The sequence below is a fragment of the Ctenopharyngodon idella genome, chromosome 16, assembly GCF_019924925.1.
Source record: "Ctenopharyngodon idella isolate HZGC_01 chromosome 16, HZGC01, whole genome shotgun sequence".
Classification (NCBI taxonomy): domain Eukaryota; kingdom Metazoa; phylum Chordata; class Actinopteri; order Cypriniformes; family Xenocyprididae; genus Ctenopharyngodon; species Ctenopharyngodon idella.
In genome coordinates, this window is record NC_067235.1 from 7,524,761 (window position 1) to 7,543,755 (window position 18,995).

The following is an 18,995-nucleotide window of genomic DNA, read 5'->3' on the forward strand; positions in this document are numbered from 1 at the left end:
GAAACGAGAGTGAACGCCCACGGCGCATCAGCTCGAAAAAATGCATCAAGTTTAGTCAGTTTCATATACTTTTCATCGTTTTGAGATGCGGTGAGGAATAATTTTAAAAGGATTTGCCTCAGAGGATGAGCATGACTGGTTTCACTTTCATTTCGAGGATCAACTCAAGCCGATGATTGTGAAAGGTAAGTTGTTTTTTATTCTCAAATTCTTTATTCTAATCTAATTCTAGCCTAGTGTCTGTGAATATTAAACCGCAAAAAAAAAAAAACTGTTTTAATATGAATCCTGCAAGTTGTGTGTGTCTCAATGTGAATTAATGGGGCAGATCGACACGGGGTTTTGTTTACTACACAACTTAGTAAATTGCCATAGCTATTCCCAAACTATATTCCTATACTGAGATGAGTGAAATACCATATAGGTAATATGGTATAGTAAAACACCATATAGGTAATATGAATGTTTAGACGCTCTGCATCACAGAAATACATTATTTTTAAATTGTAATAATATTTCACAGTATTGTTGTTTTTTCTGTATTTTTATCAAATAAATGCAGGCTTGATGATCATGAGACTTTTTTCAAAAACATTATAAATATCTGTTATCAGCATGCTCACAAAGGGTTTTTTCTCTGATCTCACAGATTTGAGAATCATAGTGACCAGATATTAGCCCACACTGGACATTCTGAATAGATACAATGGTGAGATCACTGACGGGAAGCAGGAAAGGTTTTTTTTTCCTCCAGTGCAGAAACACCAAACACCTTGGAATGCCAGGTGAGTGATGTTCACTTATATCTTTGAACAGGATTTATTTCCAGGTAAAACTGTATATTGATCAAATAGATCAAATAGATCAAGCCGATGATTGTGAAAGGTACTTTTTTTTATTTTTTTATTCTTAAATTCTTTATTATAATCGCGATATAGTGTCTGTGAATATTAAACTGCAAAAAGACTGCTTAAATATGAATCCTGCAAGTTTTTGTGTCTCAGTGTGAATTAATGGGGCAGATCGACGTGCGGTATTGTTTACTACACACAACTTACATTAGTAAATTGCCATAGTGGCTATTCACAAACTATATTGCTACTGAGATGAGTGAAATTGACTGAAATACGTAATAAATACTGAAATAAAATGTGTTAGCAATGTATTAAACTGCACATTAACATTTAGGCTCTATATATAATATATAAAATACCATAGAGGTAATATGAATGTTTAGACGCTTTGCATCACAGAAATACATTATTTTTTTTAAGTATATTTAAATAGAAACAATATTTTAAATTGTAATAATATTTCACAGTATTTTTTTTTTTTTTCCTGTATTTTTGATCAAATAAATGCAGGCTTGATGAGCATGAGACTTCTTTCAAAAATAGTAATGTGTCCAATCTTTTGACCGGTACCGTAATTTAAAATTTAGGCCTATACAAAATTTTCTTCACATGATGTGCAAAAATACATGCATGCATGAGATCACAAAAATCATGTTTTCTGTTAAGAGTGGACATTATATTAATGTTAATACAATAGCTGATATGATCCTACAGATTTGAGAATCATAGTGACCAGATACTGGCCCACACTGGAATTCTGAATGAATATAATGGTGAGATCACTGACTGGAAGCAAGAAAGGTTTTTTTTTTTTTTTTTTTCCCTCCGGTGCAAAGAAACACCAAACACCTTGGAATGACAGGTAAGTGATGTTCACTTATATCTTTGAGCAGGATTTATTTCCAGGTAAAACTGTATACTCAAAATGTGCCCTCATTTATTCAAAATGTGTCTCATTTAAATTGTTAACTATATTCTGAATAAACTACCAAAAAAAAAAAAAAAAAAAACTGCACAACTCATTATGCGGCTCATTATGTGGCTCTTTGTCTTCTCAGGTGTGAATCACAGCATTATTCATGAAGATTCACACCTCCGTCATACTGTCTTTCTTGACAAAAAGTGTCTTACAAAATTTAAATCAATATATTGTTTTATATGAACGAGTAGGCAGGATAATTTTTACATCATTTTGAAGCAAAAATACTAGTCTACAACCTCCAATACCCAGAAGACTTGTGAACACATATTTAGTATTTGTTTTGTGGCCGTATTTGAGTGACTTAAGTTTTTTTTTTTTTTTTTTTTTCAATAACCACGCATAAACGTTATTCTCTCAAAAATACAAACATGTACATACATGTTGCTCACATATTATGGTAGCCTAGTTCATGCTGAATACAGTGTAATGACACTTTTGCCATTAATATGTTTATAAGCAACTGAAAAAAGCACAAATGTCAGGGCATGTCAAAACTTCTCCAGGGCCCCAAAAATCCTCAGACTCCAGAGGGTTAATGAAGCTCTAACTTGAGCTGATCCATTAACCAATTGCCCAGAATGATTAGAAGAGGAGCTGCAGCCCAAGACTCAACTTAAAAATATCAATAATTAAAAAAAAAAAAAAAAAACACCTGCATGTAAGCTCGAAGATTATTATTATTATTATTATTATTATTATTATCATTATTATTATTATCATTATTATTATTATTATTATTAGTAGTAGTAGTAGTAGTAGTATTAATTATAGTGGTCATTTTGCAAACATATCTGAGTGCAGATGACAGTGAATAGAGAGTATGGCAGAGTGGATCATCTGAGCACCTGCAGAAATCAGAGAAATCATCAGAGGCCCATGGTTACTCCAAAACGAGAGGAAGACAGTGACCCATCAGTCAAAGCAGGTCTCACTGTCACTATTATCAGCTTCTGCTTTAACTTTAAACTCAGAGCTGAGGCATCATGGGTAATGCAACATATGGAAATCATGTTCATGGTCAGAAACACATTACCTGAGGAGTATGTGTTTCAGCACAAATACTATCTGTACACATGACATGAGAACAGAAATAGAAAATAAATAAATCTCATCACAGATCATATGTACAAATAGAGACGTGTTGAAAGAGAAGATCACAGACAAATTAAAGCTCTGTCATAATGCACTCGACCTCACGTCACTCGACCTCACGTGACAGCTGACAGTGTGATCAGACTCGTGTGTCCACAGTGCTCATGCTCACAGATGAAGCACATCTGATCATCACATTGGTTCAGTACAGTGGACACACAGTAATTCAAACAAACATGTCTGTTCTGTAATCATTTACTTACCCTCATGTTGCCCTGTGACTAAATGCTAAAGGTTTGACACTGTGACACAAGGAAATAACCTCACGTCACTCCAAACCTGCAAGACTTTCTTTCTTTTATGGATATTTTTACTTACAGACAATCAATGTGAATGATGCTGTCCAACTCAAACAAACAAACAAATAAATCAACAGTAGAAAAAAAAAAATGTTATTTACCACAATTATTTCCTTGTGTCACAGTGTCAAACCTTTAGCATTTAGTCACAGGGCAACATGAGGGTGGACACACGAGTCTGATCACACTGTCAGCTGTCATCCAGTGAAAGCAGAGATATGATGCTGTTCACACAGACACTGATGCGTTCCAGTTAGTGAGTGTGTGTGTGTGGTGTGTGTGTGTTCTTGTATACATGGTTTATGAGGACACTTACTGTGTCCTCGTGAACCAAATGGCTTAAAAAAAAAAAAAAAAAAAAAAAAAAAAAACCATACTAAACTGTGTAGAATATACAGTTTGTACAGTATAAAAACAAATATGTCTATGCAGAGTCACCGTAAACCACATATACAAGTGTGTGTGTGTGTGTTTTCTCTCTATGAACACTGAAGATCCAGTTCTCACATCCATGACAGGCGGTGTTAAATCATGTGCTGGCATCATCCTTTTCCAATCAACATGCAGCATTTCATACTGGCGTAAAAGGCGCAAGCTTTCTCATGAAGCGCTTACGGAGAGAGATATTGAGACACACACAGCCTCAATGTAAACAAACACACTGGATTTTGCAAACAGTTCTGCTGTGGCTTTGTTTAGAACTATTTTCGTTTGAAAAATAGAGCAAAAACGGCTGATTTAACATGTTAATTTAATTAATTAGTTGTGGAAAAATAACATGTTAAAATAATTTAATGCACCTGCCCTGCCTCAGACCTACATAGTTCCAGACCTACAGAGAACAAACCTCTTCAGGAAGAATGAACCTCATTGGTTATGCAGCACGTTTGAGCTTCCAAAAGAGCTTTGTTCTTGTGCGTCATTCAAGTTCGGTTGAGCATCTGTTTATGTTTGCTGATCAAGGTTTATATGCGAGCAAAAGCCTAAATTAAATCTGTTTGAGCAATCGAGTCTCTTCAGAAAATTTGGACTGAGCGGCTCGATTCATATGGATTAGTTTCACGATCTCTTTATGAACTTTTTGAAGTGTCAAAGATCAAGTTGTAAAGGCTGTCTACGGAGGGACAGACATCTCAGATTTCATCAAAAAGAGCTTCCTTTGTGATTGAAAGTCTTATGAACAAAAGTCTTACAGGTTTGGAATGACATGATTAATGACAGAATTTTCATTTTTGGGTGAACTAACCCGTTAATATTGTGATAAATTTTACACACGATATTGTATGTTTTACTCAAAACGAAAATATTACCTATATAGCCAGAGCAGAACTGTTGTGATTCTCCAAACAACAAAGTGGGGCGTTTTGTTTCTGAATGAATCTGTGTTTTGAGCGAATTAATCTGGTGAACCAATGATTCAATGGCCCATTCATAAAGAGAGCCATTAGGTGTGTTCGACTTGAAGCGGCACTGCACAGACCGATCAGTGTATGACATCAAATTACCACGGGAGAGATTAGAGAGCAGACGGTACTGTATGCTTTCGAATTGCTCTTGGGTATTTTGATGTCATACACCAATCGGTCTGCACAGCTCCTCTTTAAGTCGAACACACCTATTTACTTCATTACTGAATTAATCAGCCGTTTGAACAATCAAATAAATGAATGACTCAACTTACTCGTTTAGACATTTACCACTACCTACTGGCAGTTTTAGTTTCTTATTTAGAGTATCATTTCATTAAAGGGGTGATGAACTGAGAAATCAAATTTTCCTTGAGCTTTTGACATATAAGAGGTCATCATACTATAAGAATATCCTGTAAGTTTCAGAACTGAAAACTTCCTAGTTAGTCCAATAAAAGCTTTTATTGACACCAGACCCAGCAAACGACAGGTTTTTCAAAGTGGGGATCTGACGTCAAAGGGCAGCAAGCACCGCCTCCGCAGAAGAAGATCAACGCCTACTTCATCACTGCCTGTTTCGCTCCGCTCACCGATTCGTGCATGACATGCAATAGAATAGGTAGCCTAAGTAACATAGGCCTACGTGTTGCTAAACCGGATCGAGCTACCAAGCAATAAACATGCCGTTGAGGATTACAAAATATTGTGCAGTGCCTAGACTCGACAGTAATGCAACATGTAAGTAACTGTGTTAATTCTAATGCCTGATCTGAAATGTAATGATTGATGTACAGTCAGATGTTCTTTGTCTGTGTGTCAGTAAATCAAACCCGTGACTAAACATCAACTTGCATTGTTTCTCTTAGTAGGATGAAAATAAACTGTTATTTAACGGTGATTAAATTATATAAAGAAAGCAACAAAAAAAGCTCCCTTTGCAATCATTGGAGCAGCGCACGCTGAAGCTGTCAATCAAACAGCGCAAGTTTATCAGTGACTGACATACGCAAAACTCCCATTTTATTCAACGAATCTCTTAATTATATCGCGTTTGCACTGTTAGTGAAGATGAAAGCATTTGTTAGTGTACAGAAATTGAGTTGCAGTGACGAGATCACTGCTTTCATGTGCTCAACATGTCTGTGATTGGCTAGTGTTCATCTCTGCAACCTTTCATGCCACAACCTAAATATAATGCCATAGATCTAAATGTAATGCAACACTTTTCACGATTGGTTAACCTTGAGAGCTGTAATAGTAAAAATGCGCTTAAAGAGAGAGTAATACTTAGCTATTTCAAATGGAAAGACGTTAGCCAATCACAGCAGTGGGCGTTTACACTGAAGTCTCACAGCAGACACGACCCTTAAAACAGAGCGTTCAAACCAGAGGGATAAAATCAGGGTAGGAAAAATGCCTTTTATTTATAAATTATGACCATTTTGGATGTAAAAAGCATACTAACATTATAAGTGCACCCCAGGAAACATTATAAAACACTAAAACAACGCAGTTCATGACCCCTTTAATAATAATAATAATAAAAGCTGCAAGCAGCGATGAAAGGGCCTTCGCACCCATGCCACCGCCACCCGGTGGCTTTAGGAAAACAGCACGGTGGGCAATATGCATTTAAGTATATAAATATAGGAGGACTACGTCAGTCATTTGTATTTGCCACACTTCCTGCTACCAGCTACCATTTCCTGTTACCAACAGGTGGCGCTATGACTAACTGAATATTTGCGGGTAGATGTATTCAGGCCAGGACTCTTATCAAACATGTGAAGTTTGGGGCAGTTTGGACATTATATGCCTGACTTACAAAAGCTTCCTGTTTCATGGCGAAACATCAGAATTTGTCAGGCCACCACGGACACACCGTCCAAGGAAAACTCAAGATATTTGCAATTTAACATCGCTAAGGCCTTAAGATTAGACTGACCAAATATAATGTTGATCTAATTAAAGCTCTAGGAGGAGTTTGTTAAAATACAATGTCAGGAAATGGCAAAAAATGGAAAAAAAACTTTGCAGAGAAATTTCAAAATATCTTACTTCCTGTTTTCAGATTTTGCATCCAGGGACTTTTTTGTAGGTATTGGGCTGTTAGATGTGTCAACCAAATTTTATACCTGTACGTGAAACGTAGTGCAAAGGGCGCTTAATTAAAATTTTGTAGGTGGCGCTATTGAGCCATTTTGCCACACCTAATTCTGAAATCCATATCAGACATAAATTCCCACCACTTCTGATGCGTGTGCAAAGTTTCATGAGTTTTCAAGCATGTTTAGGCCCTCAAAAATGTGACTCATTTCAGAGAAAAGGAAGAATTGACCGAGCAATTACAATAGGGTCCTCACACCATCGGTGCTCGGGCCCTAAAAAAAAAAAATAAAAAAAAAAAAAACAGAGAGAGAGAGAGAGCAGAACTGTGAGATGAGGTGGAGATCTGAGTTCACAGAGCAGAAGCGTGTCACACTAACCTCAATGGCTCTGAACAGATGACAGAGAGAACTGATGAAGCCCTTAATGTAAGACACCGCTGACCCCTGCTGGAGGACATCGGAACTGTTCATCATCCCCCACCACAAACACACTGGAGAACTAGAACAACTGGCAGACGACACACCAGTGTTTGTCTCACCACATGCTCCTCAAAAACATCCCACTACAGAGCTGCTGCTGCTGCTGCTTTAGCATGTGAGCAATTGTAATGTGTCTGCACGCACAGCAGTGTCTGCTACTTTCACTTCAGGATCATCAGTGGGAACTATTTATCTTCTTTTTTTCATCATGTCTTCTGTTTTTTTTTTTTTTTTTTTGCATCATGTCAGATCTACAGGAAGTGGTTTACAGGATGACATTTCATCAAAACACTGGAGTCCAGATGCAAGCCCAGAATCCACAGTTCGTGAACACACACGGTCCACTACTAGCCCCCCATAAACGGCAGAAGCCCCTGAGGTTCCCCAGGTTGTTGACCTCTGACCCCACTGACACAATTAAACCTCATGCTCTGCCTTTAAGCAGACAGAGCTGAAATTTGAGCACACAGGAGCCCGCAGGCTGTTGCGACTCCTCAGACCCCACGAGGCCCCGTGTGAGGACATTTCAGTGTAACATGCTCAGGTGAGTCAGTGGCAGAGACAGAATATAATAAAAGGGCAATATTTGCTATATTAATATTTCCTGATGCATTTTTTTTTAACCTTTATAAGGTCACGCTTTTTTTTTTTTTTTTTTTTTTTTTACATTATTAAATATAAGTGTCAAATTCTTTCATGCAACCATTATTTTCACTTACAACAATAAGACACTAAAGCTGTTACCAAGCAAAATCCAGCTCAGTTCTGGCATAAATGGATTTACACTGCAATTATAAATAATGTTATGAAATGAATGCTTTAAATTGAACATTTAAAATATAAAAATATGGAAACTTTTTTTTTTTTTTTTTTTTTTTTAATGAAACTAAAACTGCCAATAGGTGGCAGGAAGTCACTGTCATAATGAGTCATTGAATCATCCACTGAATTCATCAAAAAATATGGATTCATTCAGAAACACTGATTGTGCTGTTCTGAGATGCAACGGTTCTGCTGTGACTTTGTTTAGAATGATTTCTGCTTGAAATATAGAGCAAAAACAATCAATATTGTGATTGAATGTAAGTCTGTTGTACAAAATTGCAATAATGCGATAATGTGTCAAGAGCAAATGTAAGAGTTTACAGACAGTATGAAATGTCAATAGCGACCGCGTTATGAAGGATGATTAGATATTTCTATTATTAACTGTTTACTTCAAAAAAGGGCTTGGCCAGCTACAGATAAACTGGTAGCCAGGCAACAGACAAGTGACCAATCCTGAGTGGTGACATCACCAAATGCATTCTACTGTACCACCACGGTTCGGCCAACAGTGCTGAGAATTCTGGGCCGAGAAGAGTTTGTAATAGTGCCATGTCGAACCAGCTCAAGTAGAAAATAAGCTGTTCTGCCCATCACTTCCTGTCCTTTGTCCACTATACAATAAAAATAAAAGAATTAATACATTAAAAAATAAAGTACTAAATAAAGTAAAGTAAAATAAAGTAAAAAATAATGCACAGCACTTTGGATAACAGCAACAGCTAAATGACCCGCAGTGAAACAGAAGATGCAATTAGACAAGCAGTTCAGTTAGATGAATGCCACATTCTGAAGGAGTTCCCATGTGAGCTCTTGGGTCTCAATAGTTTGGGGGAAAGGAGCGATAGGAAAGATGGAAAGTGAACAAGAGAGAACAAGTGATTAAGAAACGGCAGTGAACATACAGAAGGCAGGACGGGAGGATCAGATGTGTTTGGAGAGGCTATGCAGAGGGCACAGCAGGTGGCATGCGGGCAGCACCTGTCCCTTCACCTGCAGCGAACACTTGAAGGCCACCTGGCAGAAAGGAATTGCCACAACATCCCATAATAAGCCTTCTGTTTGACCTGCTGTGAGCTGAGAGCCCCATTCAACACCAAACCAATGTGGAAAGAAAGAAGAGAAAAGAGAACTGTGCCACTCTCTGATTGTTCTGCTATGAAAGGGGCAGAAGGCAGATATGCTCCTGTTTGAGCTAATGGTGGCGGTGACATCATCGACTGGTCAGCCAATGGGAGCAGCTGAAGGCATGTGTGGGCAGAGCTGAAGCACAGGTGTGGAGAGAGGAAGAGCTGCCTGTGTGTGATTGATCTGTGGCATGGGCACACAATGACTGTAGCTAGTTCACCTAAAGCCTAGGAGCACGATCACTCGGTTCAAGAGAGTGTGTGATGAGACTGAGACCAACGAAATGAAGCTAAAACTGAAGAAAGCAAACAGAATGACCCTGGGAGAGAAACTTGTGGGACTAAGAACAAGAAAGGAAGTTGAGCATTATAAGACACATCTTTTTTCATCTTAAAGAGAATCACCCAAATGTCTTCACTCACTCATTTTAAACGTATTACACGTTAAACATCTGACTGCTCATTCAACATGCAAGACTGTTGATATTCACATTTTGATCAGGACTGACAGACCAGCTATAAAGGATTCTCATTTTCTGGAGACTAATATCACAAACTACAACTGGTTACATGGACACACTGGAATATTCCTCAAACAATTAGAGCAGTGGCTCAAACACATCAATATTCAGGAGCTCAGTGCTGCACAGACCCTGCAAACATAGTGACTGGGACAGAACTGGATCCATCAGTCTTCCTTTAGCTATAATGACTACACTTATTTCTATGTGTGTTTGTCAAATGGGGAGACTGGAGAACCATCTGCCAGCGCGCTCATCCACATAGAACTACTCCAGAGCTGTGGCGCGCAAACCAAAATTCAACTGTGTGATTGCCTGTCAGCACATTTTCTGAGTCACTGCATAGCACGGCACCAAGGGACGCAAGAGGCGGGACACAGCACGCTGGAGAATTGATCAATGTGTGCACTACTCACTATGCTGGCATGTAATTGAAACTGGATAGAGGCTTTTTCTTCCATGTTTTTTTTTTTTCCTCTAGAAGGGCAGAGTTCCATCACAGATTCAACAGGCATGAGACGGCGGCCACTCAAGTTCACCAAGCGACACCCGACATGATACACATGATTCAAGATGTCACAATGCATTACAATGTAACTGGATCACAACTAAAAATATCCAGTGATCTTCAGACCTGCTGTTGCTGGACACACATACAAGGATCTAAAGAATTAATACAACCTGAGAGAAACCATACAGACAAACAATAGTATCAGTACAATCATATTGCGACTTCAACAATGAAGAGATGTAATGTTAGTGAAGAGAAAAGATCCTGCAACATTCCAGACACATATCTGATAAAGGGCAGTCAGACATTTATAAACGTGACTTCAATGTAAACACTGTGGCAGCTGCTACACTTATGATCAGTGATGAAGAACATCTGGAGGTGTTTACAGGCTGAAGCCCATCATTCCTCATGTGTGTCTTATTTACAACTAAGAGCCCAGAGCTCAAGTAAACACAGCCGACCAGAGCAACGCTTTACCCTGTCTGAACCTTGCTGGACTCACTATCAAGTTCACACACTTGGTCTCATTCCAGTCTCAAGTCCACAGACAAGCCCTTTCGCTTAATGACAGCACTTTTCCTGCTCATCATGGATCACAGTGGAGCTCATGATGAGCCAACAAACCTGAGAGCTCAAACAGGACTAACGGAGCACTGCTCAAACCCAACGGTAACCAACAGCACCTTCAGATCCACTCACGCTGCTCTCCCTCAAAATGCTTTTCTGAGGAACTCCTGAAAAAATTATTTTTACTCATGGAGTCTGATGTAATCTGTGATAAGGTGTCTACGGTCTCCAGAGCTCAGAGCTCATTCGACAGCACACGATTCATTCCTGATAACTGGTCAAATCAAACTTATTCTTAATGAGGCCTCCTTGATGTCCAACAGGCATACTAACGATCATGAATAGCACTAAATAAATGAAAACTTAAAGTGCCACATCAGTGGACAAGGTCGTTTCACATGCTGTCAATATGTCCGTCTTAGCCTGCGCTTACCACCGCGATCAATAATCCTCCTGCAAATATCACCTTGAAAGCGAGGACTGGCAGAAGAGCAAATATTATTAAGACCAGGAGGCTCAAACTCAATCTAATCTTCATGTTCATTACTCCACCATATATTCCACCATTGGACTGGACTTAAGAGTAAGAAGTGACTAAGAGTCACTTCAGAGTGTCCGTTCAGCAGACAATATAACCACAAAGAGAGAAAGACAAAGCAACAGCACTGGAAGCTGATGTAGATCACAAAGTGTAGATCACAGGCCAGCAATGATGCAAATCAGCCTAGATTCCAACTGAATCGAAACATATTGAGTCATTCTGGTCTGCGCTTCTAACAATCCCAAAGAACAGCATGTGCAAGCACAGCACTGGACTCAGATGCATTTTTGAGATGTGGCTTCAACATTGGGCGTAGACATGTTTTCATGTCGAGGAAATCACTGGGACACATGTGGGCCTAATCTAATAGATGAAATGAAGTGTGGATGAATTCATGAATAGCTGCAGTGATGGAGGCTTTGAAGTCTTGACTCGACTCAAAGTGAGCACAGAAGCATCAATTAATCTATTGTTGCTGATGGGACTCAATCAACACACAGAAGGTCAGTATATTTAACCACAGTAATTAAATGCAGGAGAGAATTGTGCAGGGTCACAAATTAACAGGGGCTTGGGGCAAAACAAATCTGGGGGGAAAAAAAAATAAAAAAAATAAAAATTACCCCTGTATGGGTTCTTGTCATTAATTTTTATAACATATCACACAAGCAAGAGAGCATGATTGTAAATGTAATATTGATTTTATACAACAGTTCAATAAACTAGAAGTTATTATTTGGTGACTTATATTTTAGCATCTGTTTGTTTTTTCTCTATATCCCAATAGAAAATAGTTGCAAAGGAAGCTGCAATATACAGGTGCTGGTCATATAATTAGAATATCATTCAAAAAGTGAAACGTGTATATTATATTCATTCATTACACACAGACTGATATATTTCAAATGTTTATTTCTTTTAATTTTGATGAGTATAACTGACAACTAAGGAAAATCCCAAATTCAGTATCTCAGAAAATTAGAATATTGTGAAAAGGTTCAATATTGAAGACACCTGGTGCCACACTCTAATCAGCTAATTAACTCAAAACACCTGCAAAGGCCTTTAAATGGTCTCTCAGTCTAGTTCTGTAGGCTACGCAATCATGGGGAAGACTGCTGACTTGACAGTTGTCCAAAAGACGACCATTGACACCTTGCAAAAGTAGGGCAAGACACAAAAGGTCATTGCAAAAGAGGCTGGCTGTTCACAGAGCTCTGTGTCCAAGCACATTAATAGAGAGGCGAAGGGAAGGAAAAGATGTGGTAGAAAAAAAGTGTACAAGCAATAGGGATAACCGCACCCTGGAGAGGATTGTGAAACAAAACCTATTCAAAAATGTGGGGGAGATTCACAAAGAGTGGACTGCAGCTGGAGTCAGTGCTTCAAGAACCACTACGCACAGACGTATGCAAGACATGGGTTTCAGCTGTCGCATTCCTTGTGTCAAGCCACTCTTGAACAACAGACAGCGTCAGAATCGTCTCGCCTGGGCTAAAGACAAAAAGGACTGGACTGCTGCTGAGTGGTCCAAAGTTATGTTCTCTGATGAAAGTAAATTTTGCATTTCCTTTGGAAATCAGGGTCCCAGAGTCTGGAGGAAGAGAGGAGAGGCACACAATCCACGTTGCTTGAGGTCCAGTGTAAAGTTTCCACAGTCAGTGATGGTTTGGGGTGCCATGTCATCTGCTGGTGTTGGTCCACTGTGTTTTCTGAGGTCCAAGGTCAACGCAGCCGTATACCAGGAAGTTTTAGAGCACTTCATGCTTCCTGCTGCTGACCAACTTTATGGAGATGCAGATTTCATTTTCCAACAGGACTTGGCACCTGCACACAGTGCCAAAGCTACCAGTACCTGGTTTAAGGACCATGGTATCCCTGTTCTTAATTGGCCAGCAAACTCGCCTGACCTTAACCCCATAGAAAATCTATGGGGTATTGTGAAGAGGAAGATGTGATATGCCAGACCCAACAATGCAGAAGAGCTGAAGGCCACTATCAGAGCAACCTGGGCTCTTATAACACCTGAGCAGTGCCACAGACTGATCGACTCCATGCCACGCCGCATTGCTGCAGTAATTCAGACAAAAGGAGCCCCAACTAAGTATTGAGTGCTGTACATGCTCATACTTTTCACGTTCATACTTTTCAGTTGGCCAAGATTTCTAAAAATCCTTTCTTTGTATTGGTCTTAAGTAATATTCTAATTTTCTGAGATACTGAATTTGGGATTTTCCTTAGTTGTCAGTTATAATTATCAAAATTAAAAGAAATAAACATTTGAAATATATCAGTCTGTGTGTAATGAATGAATATAATATACAACTTTCACTTTTTGAATGGAATTAGTGAAATAAATCAACTTTTTGATGATATTCTAATTATATGACCAGCACCTGTAAGCATTGCAATATCCGAAAAACACATATTGGTGTTACTCACACACTCTCATTTACATCATTCAGATCCACCGCTCACTCTATGCTATATTTCAAATCAGATTTGAAATTTTAAAACAGACTGAATGAATCCTTAGATATCTGCCCAGAGTTCAGTGCAAATAAAATAAATACTCAGTTAGGTGACACCACTGAAAATGGAGATTCAGTGTGGGTTCAGGAGGAGATAGCAGCTCAAGTCATCTCAAGGCTAATTCATATATAATGTGAGAGAAAAAAACAACAACACATAATTAGGACATTATTATTAACATCACTAGTTTATTTGGTCTGTACTACTGCAGGACCACATCTGTCCAATCACAGTCCACCTCTAGAATAATGTCACTGCAGTGTATTTGAATTCAGCAAGTGTCATCCAGGTACACTGGCGGCAATGCTTAGAATGTGATTCATGAGCTCCAGAAACTAAAAGCTTCTGTTCAAACATTTAAAACAAATATGTAGTGCCTATGTATAAATATTTGTGAATATTTTATTTATACTTTATTATAATACAGAGCCAATCACTGATTGATAATGTCATTGCGTCACTGCAGCTGCCGTTAGAAGCTCCGTTTCCCATAGAAACCTGAGACTCGCGCTTAGGACTGCAAATGCGCATTAGCTTGTTTAGCCTGAAAAATAAGCTTTTTTTTAATGCTATTTGAGCATAAGAAACAACATTTATGGGACAGTTCATGTCAGATTTTGTTGTTGATTTGAAATATGTTATTTAATTGTCCGCCAAGCAGTTTATGAGATTTCATGATTCCCCCATTCAGATAGATAGGACTTGGTCTTGGATGCACGAAATAGCTGCCCGGAGTCGTTGCAAATATGCCCGCCGAGTGAACAGACTTTCCTTGAAAGGCACTTTGATAGTACTGAAGGTTCTGTCAGATGTAAACAGTCAACATTAGGAAATGTGTGGAGCACGTGTCTGCTACTGTGTCACCCCGATCACTCACACAGGAACAGAGAAACACAAACACACATTGCTCAATGCAGTTCAGACGTGACTTACTGATGCTCAAACACCACAAACTTCCTCCTGTCATGAGATGATGTTCTCTCGATCCGGATGACTACTAATGGCCTGCTAACATGTCCAACTGACAGGGAACCACAAGACATTCCTGACACATCCGTATAAACTAAGGCTGCAACTTTATTTTGAAAATCTATAATTTTGATAATTAATATCCCCAACCCTAACTCTAATAAATATTAACTGTAAAATCTGGCATTAATCTTTCAGCATTTTATTCAAACATTTCCTTATAACAAAATACTAAAAAAATAAATAAAATAAAGTGAAAAATCTGCATCATTTATCACGAAGCTGCGCCATTTCGGCCCTAGCATTTCTCTCATAGCATTCATATTATTCATAGGAGTCATGGGCTGATTAATCTGATCTCTGTCAGACAACTGAAGCTGATGTACTTCAGTAAATGTCATAAAAGTATTGTGGTTGCCATTTGCTTGAATATTACTATAAACTGAGCCACCTTATTGACACTTTTAAATTAAATTTAGACAGAGTAACTGAAGTAAATGTTAAGCAAACACCATTCCCATGTAGTATTCCGTGATCACTGACTTCAGGACTTAAGAGTCAAACGGTCAGACTCACCCTGGAACGACTGTCTGGCTCTCTCCACCAGCTCCTCTATGGGGTAACTGGCCAGATCCCCTCTGGCGTGTTTGGTTTTGCAGTACGTGCAAGCATTCAGACAGCTGTGGGAGAGAGAGGACGAGATCAACATCATGAGGCATTACATACACACAACTAAGTATGACATATCAATGCCAACACATCTGAAAACTTGGTAGATTTCACCACTGACTGCAGAACAATCATTTTCCATAATATTTTGATTTGAAAAATACAAACATAAATGTAAGTTGTCAGGGTGTGGTCTGAGTGGTGCTCTAACTGATTGGCTACCGATCGCTATCGGCCGATAATCACTTCTAATGTCGCGATCGGCGATCACTCAATTTGCCAGTCTCAGAAACCAATCCCATGCTGATAACAAACATGCACCTGCCATGAGAGGTATGGCATATATGACATGCTTGCAGCGGCGCAGTCTCAATCTCTGTCCGTACCGGGTAAAAATCATCGTAATGCTGAAGGTGTGGTACAATTCACGCAACTTTAATAAATAACTTTTGACAAATCAGTAACTTGAAAACTTTCTGTGAGATGTAATTTCACAAATAGCGTGAGTGAATCGAAGCGCGCACGCTCTCTCTCTCAAAATGCAGAAATGGCGACACCACCACTATAAGACACTATCGCGTCTGCACTATAAGCGAGCTGCATGCTGCACAGTTGACAGAATTGTCACTTGCTCAATCTGGGCAGTATCGTATCATCACTAAAGTTTATAATTTGCAAATCTTTTTCAAATCTTGCCAATTTAAACATTCTAGCATTGTTCAACCATCCAGTACTCGCGTGCTCTCTGAGAGCCTCAGGAGTACCAAATTGTGTTCTTCTCCTGATTAATTGCACTTGCTCTTAAAGTGACAGCAGCCTAATATATCTGTCATTAATGTGAATCAAACAACAAAAGAAAAATCACTCACTGCTCTTGACTGAATCACTTTTGTAGCTTTAATAAAAATTAATCTATATTTAATTTATACCGTGAAGACTATGAAGTGTTATTTTGCATTCCATTACTTTATACAATCTCTGTAGCATATTTCTTACCTGAATACTGTTACCATAAAGCAGTTTTTCCATTTGTATCTGTATTGTATTGTATTGTATTTATTTGTGCTACTTACTTGTAATTTGTTTATTTGTTTTTATTTTATTACTGACTGTTTACATGTCTTTTTTGTGTATTCAATTCAAAGTTTGAAATCAGGCTTGCGCTGTGTGTAAGCTATTTTGCAACACAATTTCCCCATTGTAAAAACAAAATGTGTGATCAAACATTTATGTAAGATAATTATATATATATATATATATATATATATATATATATATATATATATATATATATATCCCCCACAAAAGAGACACCTAAGGGGGGAATTCCTACCATTTTCCAAAAAGAAATTCAGGCCCTGAATTAAAATTCAAAATTCAGTTGTACACAGTGTTTGAACATAAATGTGTGTTGGCAGTGTGTGTACACAACCACCCATAATGATAAAAATCCACCCACACTTTTTTTAATCCTCATAAATCATAAGCAGTGTTTCAGAACAAGCCGTTTGCAGATTCTGTCTTTTGTGACGTCCCGCCCATGACTGCTGACGTACTTTGACATATTAGTATAGACCCCGCCCTGAGCGAGTTGTACACTGTCAGCCATTTTCTGTTGCAGCTGTAGCGACAAGAATGTCTCGTAAGCAACTCAGGTGTTTTGTCGTTGGATGTAAGAGTGAACATAACAATTTTCATGTACCCCTGACATCAGAGCCACTTAAGATGCAGTGGATTAGTTTTATTATTGAATGGAAAGTACCCCCAAAAATCCTGATAGGTGCACCCAAGGCTCTCTCCCAAAAATCACACAAACAGACATGTGTCGTCACTTATTCACAGATTTTGATCCCGTCTCTTTTCCCACTGTAGTTTCTCCCATCAGCCCTGCGATCTCAGTGAAAAACACACACATTACTCTCCACAGATAAAACTAAATGAGAAATATAGCTGCAAGTAGCAATCACTGGGGCCAAGCACAAAGAAGGCACGACGAGCCAGCCAACATGGCTGTGAGCATCAGATGAACTGCAACAGGGAGCAATTAAAGTCCTATTAAGATCATTTTAGGCAAAATAGCTGAAAAATCATGAATACAGTCAATTATAAAGATTTCTAAAGGTTTATCACTTTCGACCAATAGAAGGCACTGTGACCAAATTAATGTGGTAATGTCAAAGTGAGGTGACGATGACAGTCGCAAAGTTTGGTGTCAATATGTCAAAGCATTGCAGAGATACAGCCTCAAGAGTCATTTTAGCATCAAGCCTCTACTTTGTTGCTGCGGTATACGAAAACGGTTTGACGAATCAACTTGAAATCCATAATTTTTTGTCAGCATGGTCTGAAGATGATACCATTTGATTTTGGTGAAAATCGGAGTAACGGTCTAGGAGGAGTTTGAAAAAAGTAGGTTTTTACAGAAAAACAATATGGCGGACAGGAAGTTCAGCCGACTATGGCAAATTTGGTATCTATGTTCCCGACATGATCCATAGAATCCATATATGCATTCATAAAATACAACCTTTTTTATCATAATACTGTATTGTAGTTAATGGCAATTTCATGTTGTGTTTAATTATAGCGCCACCAAGAGGCACAATCCCACCATTTTTTTTTTTTTTTTTTTTTATGTGTCCTCAGAGTGAGCCCATACATCTGTGTGTCAAATTTGGTGAAAATATCTCATGTCGTTTTGGAGTTATAGACATTTATATTTATGAGATCATAAAAAATGACCCATGGAAGACTGTTTCGATTTTTTTTTTTTTTTTTTGCCACTTCCTATCAAAATTTTGACATTTGAGCTAAAACACATAGTTAACCAACTAAGGTTCCGTGTTTCCTATGCTGGTTTCGTCTCGATCGGACTAACGGTTTCAAAGATCTTCGCAATTGTTTTTTTAAGTGCTAAATCACCACCTCGCACAAACCATAAGTCAAAACCTAGCATGTATGGTATCGTTGGACTTGGCAAGGATTCAGGAGTCTAAGGATATGTGGGATATTAGGATATACTCCCGTGAAAATAAGTCAACCACATCAAAAGTTATAAGCATTTTTTTTTTTTTTTAATTCTCCACTAGGTGGCACTGGTCCGAAACTTCTCAGGGTCCTTCGGGGCATTGTGCTGATGACCCATACAGAGTTTTGTAATGCTACGCTAATGCGTTCATAAAATACAGCATTTTAGCACGACGGCCAAAATGGCCGATATGGGAAAATTGGATATCATTCAACTCGGCATGATGCCCCGAATCTAACGAGACCAAATTTATGATTTTATCATCAGAAGTTTAACATCAGAAGTTATAAGCAAAAATAAATTTTTAGTATCTCTAGACCAGCAGGTGGTGCTGCGCCGAAACGCTGCATGTTGCCTCAAGTCATGCTTGTGATGGCATGTACCAAGTTTGGTCTGAATACGATAAAGCGTTGTGGAG

At 38.5% G+C, this 18,995-nt stretch overlaps 1 protein-coding gene across 4 annotated transcripts in view; it reads right to left on the reverse strand.

Annotated features, from left to right (window-relative positions):
* The window catches only part of cdkal1 (CDK5 regulatory subunit associated protein 1-like 1), a 395,716-nt gene that overhangs the window by 176,565 nt on the left and 200,156 nt on the right, over nt 1–18,995 (reverse strand). For all 4 annotated transcript variants that reach the window (XM_051866817.1, XM_051866814.1, XM_051866815.1 and 1 more), the window contains exon 8: nt 15,457–15,560. In XM_051866817.1, coding sequence (XP_051722777.1) covers nt 15,457–15,560 — 104 coding nt within the window. The remainder of the gene's footprint in view (nt 1–15,456; nt 15,561–18,995) is intronic.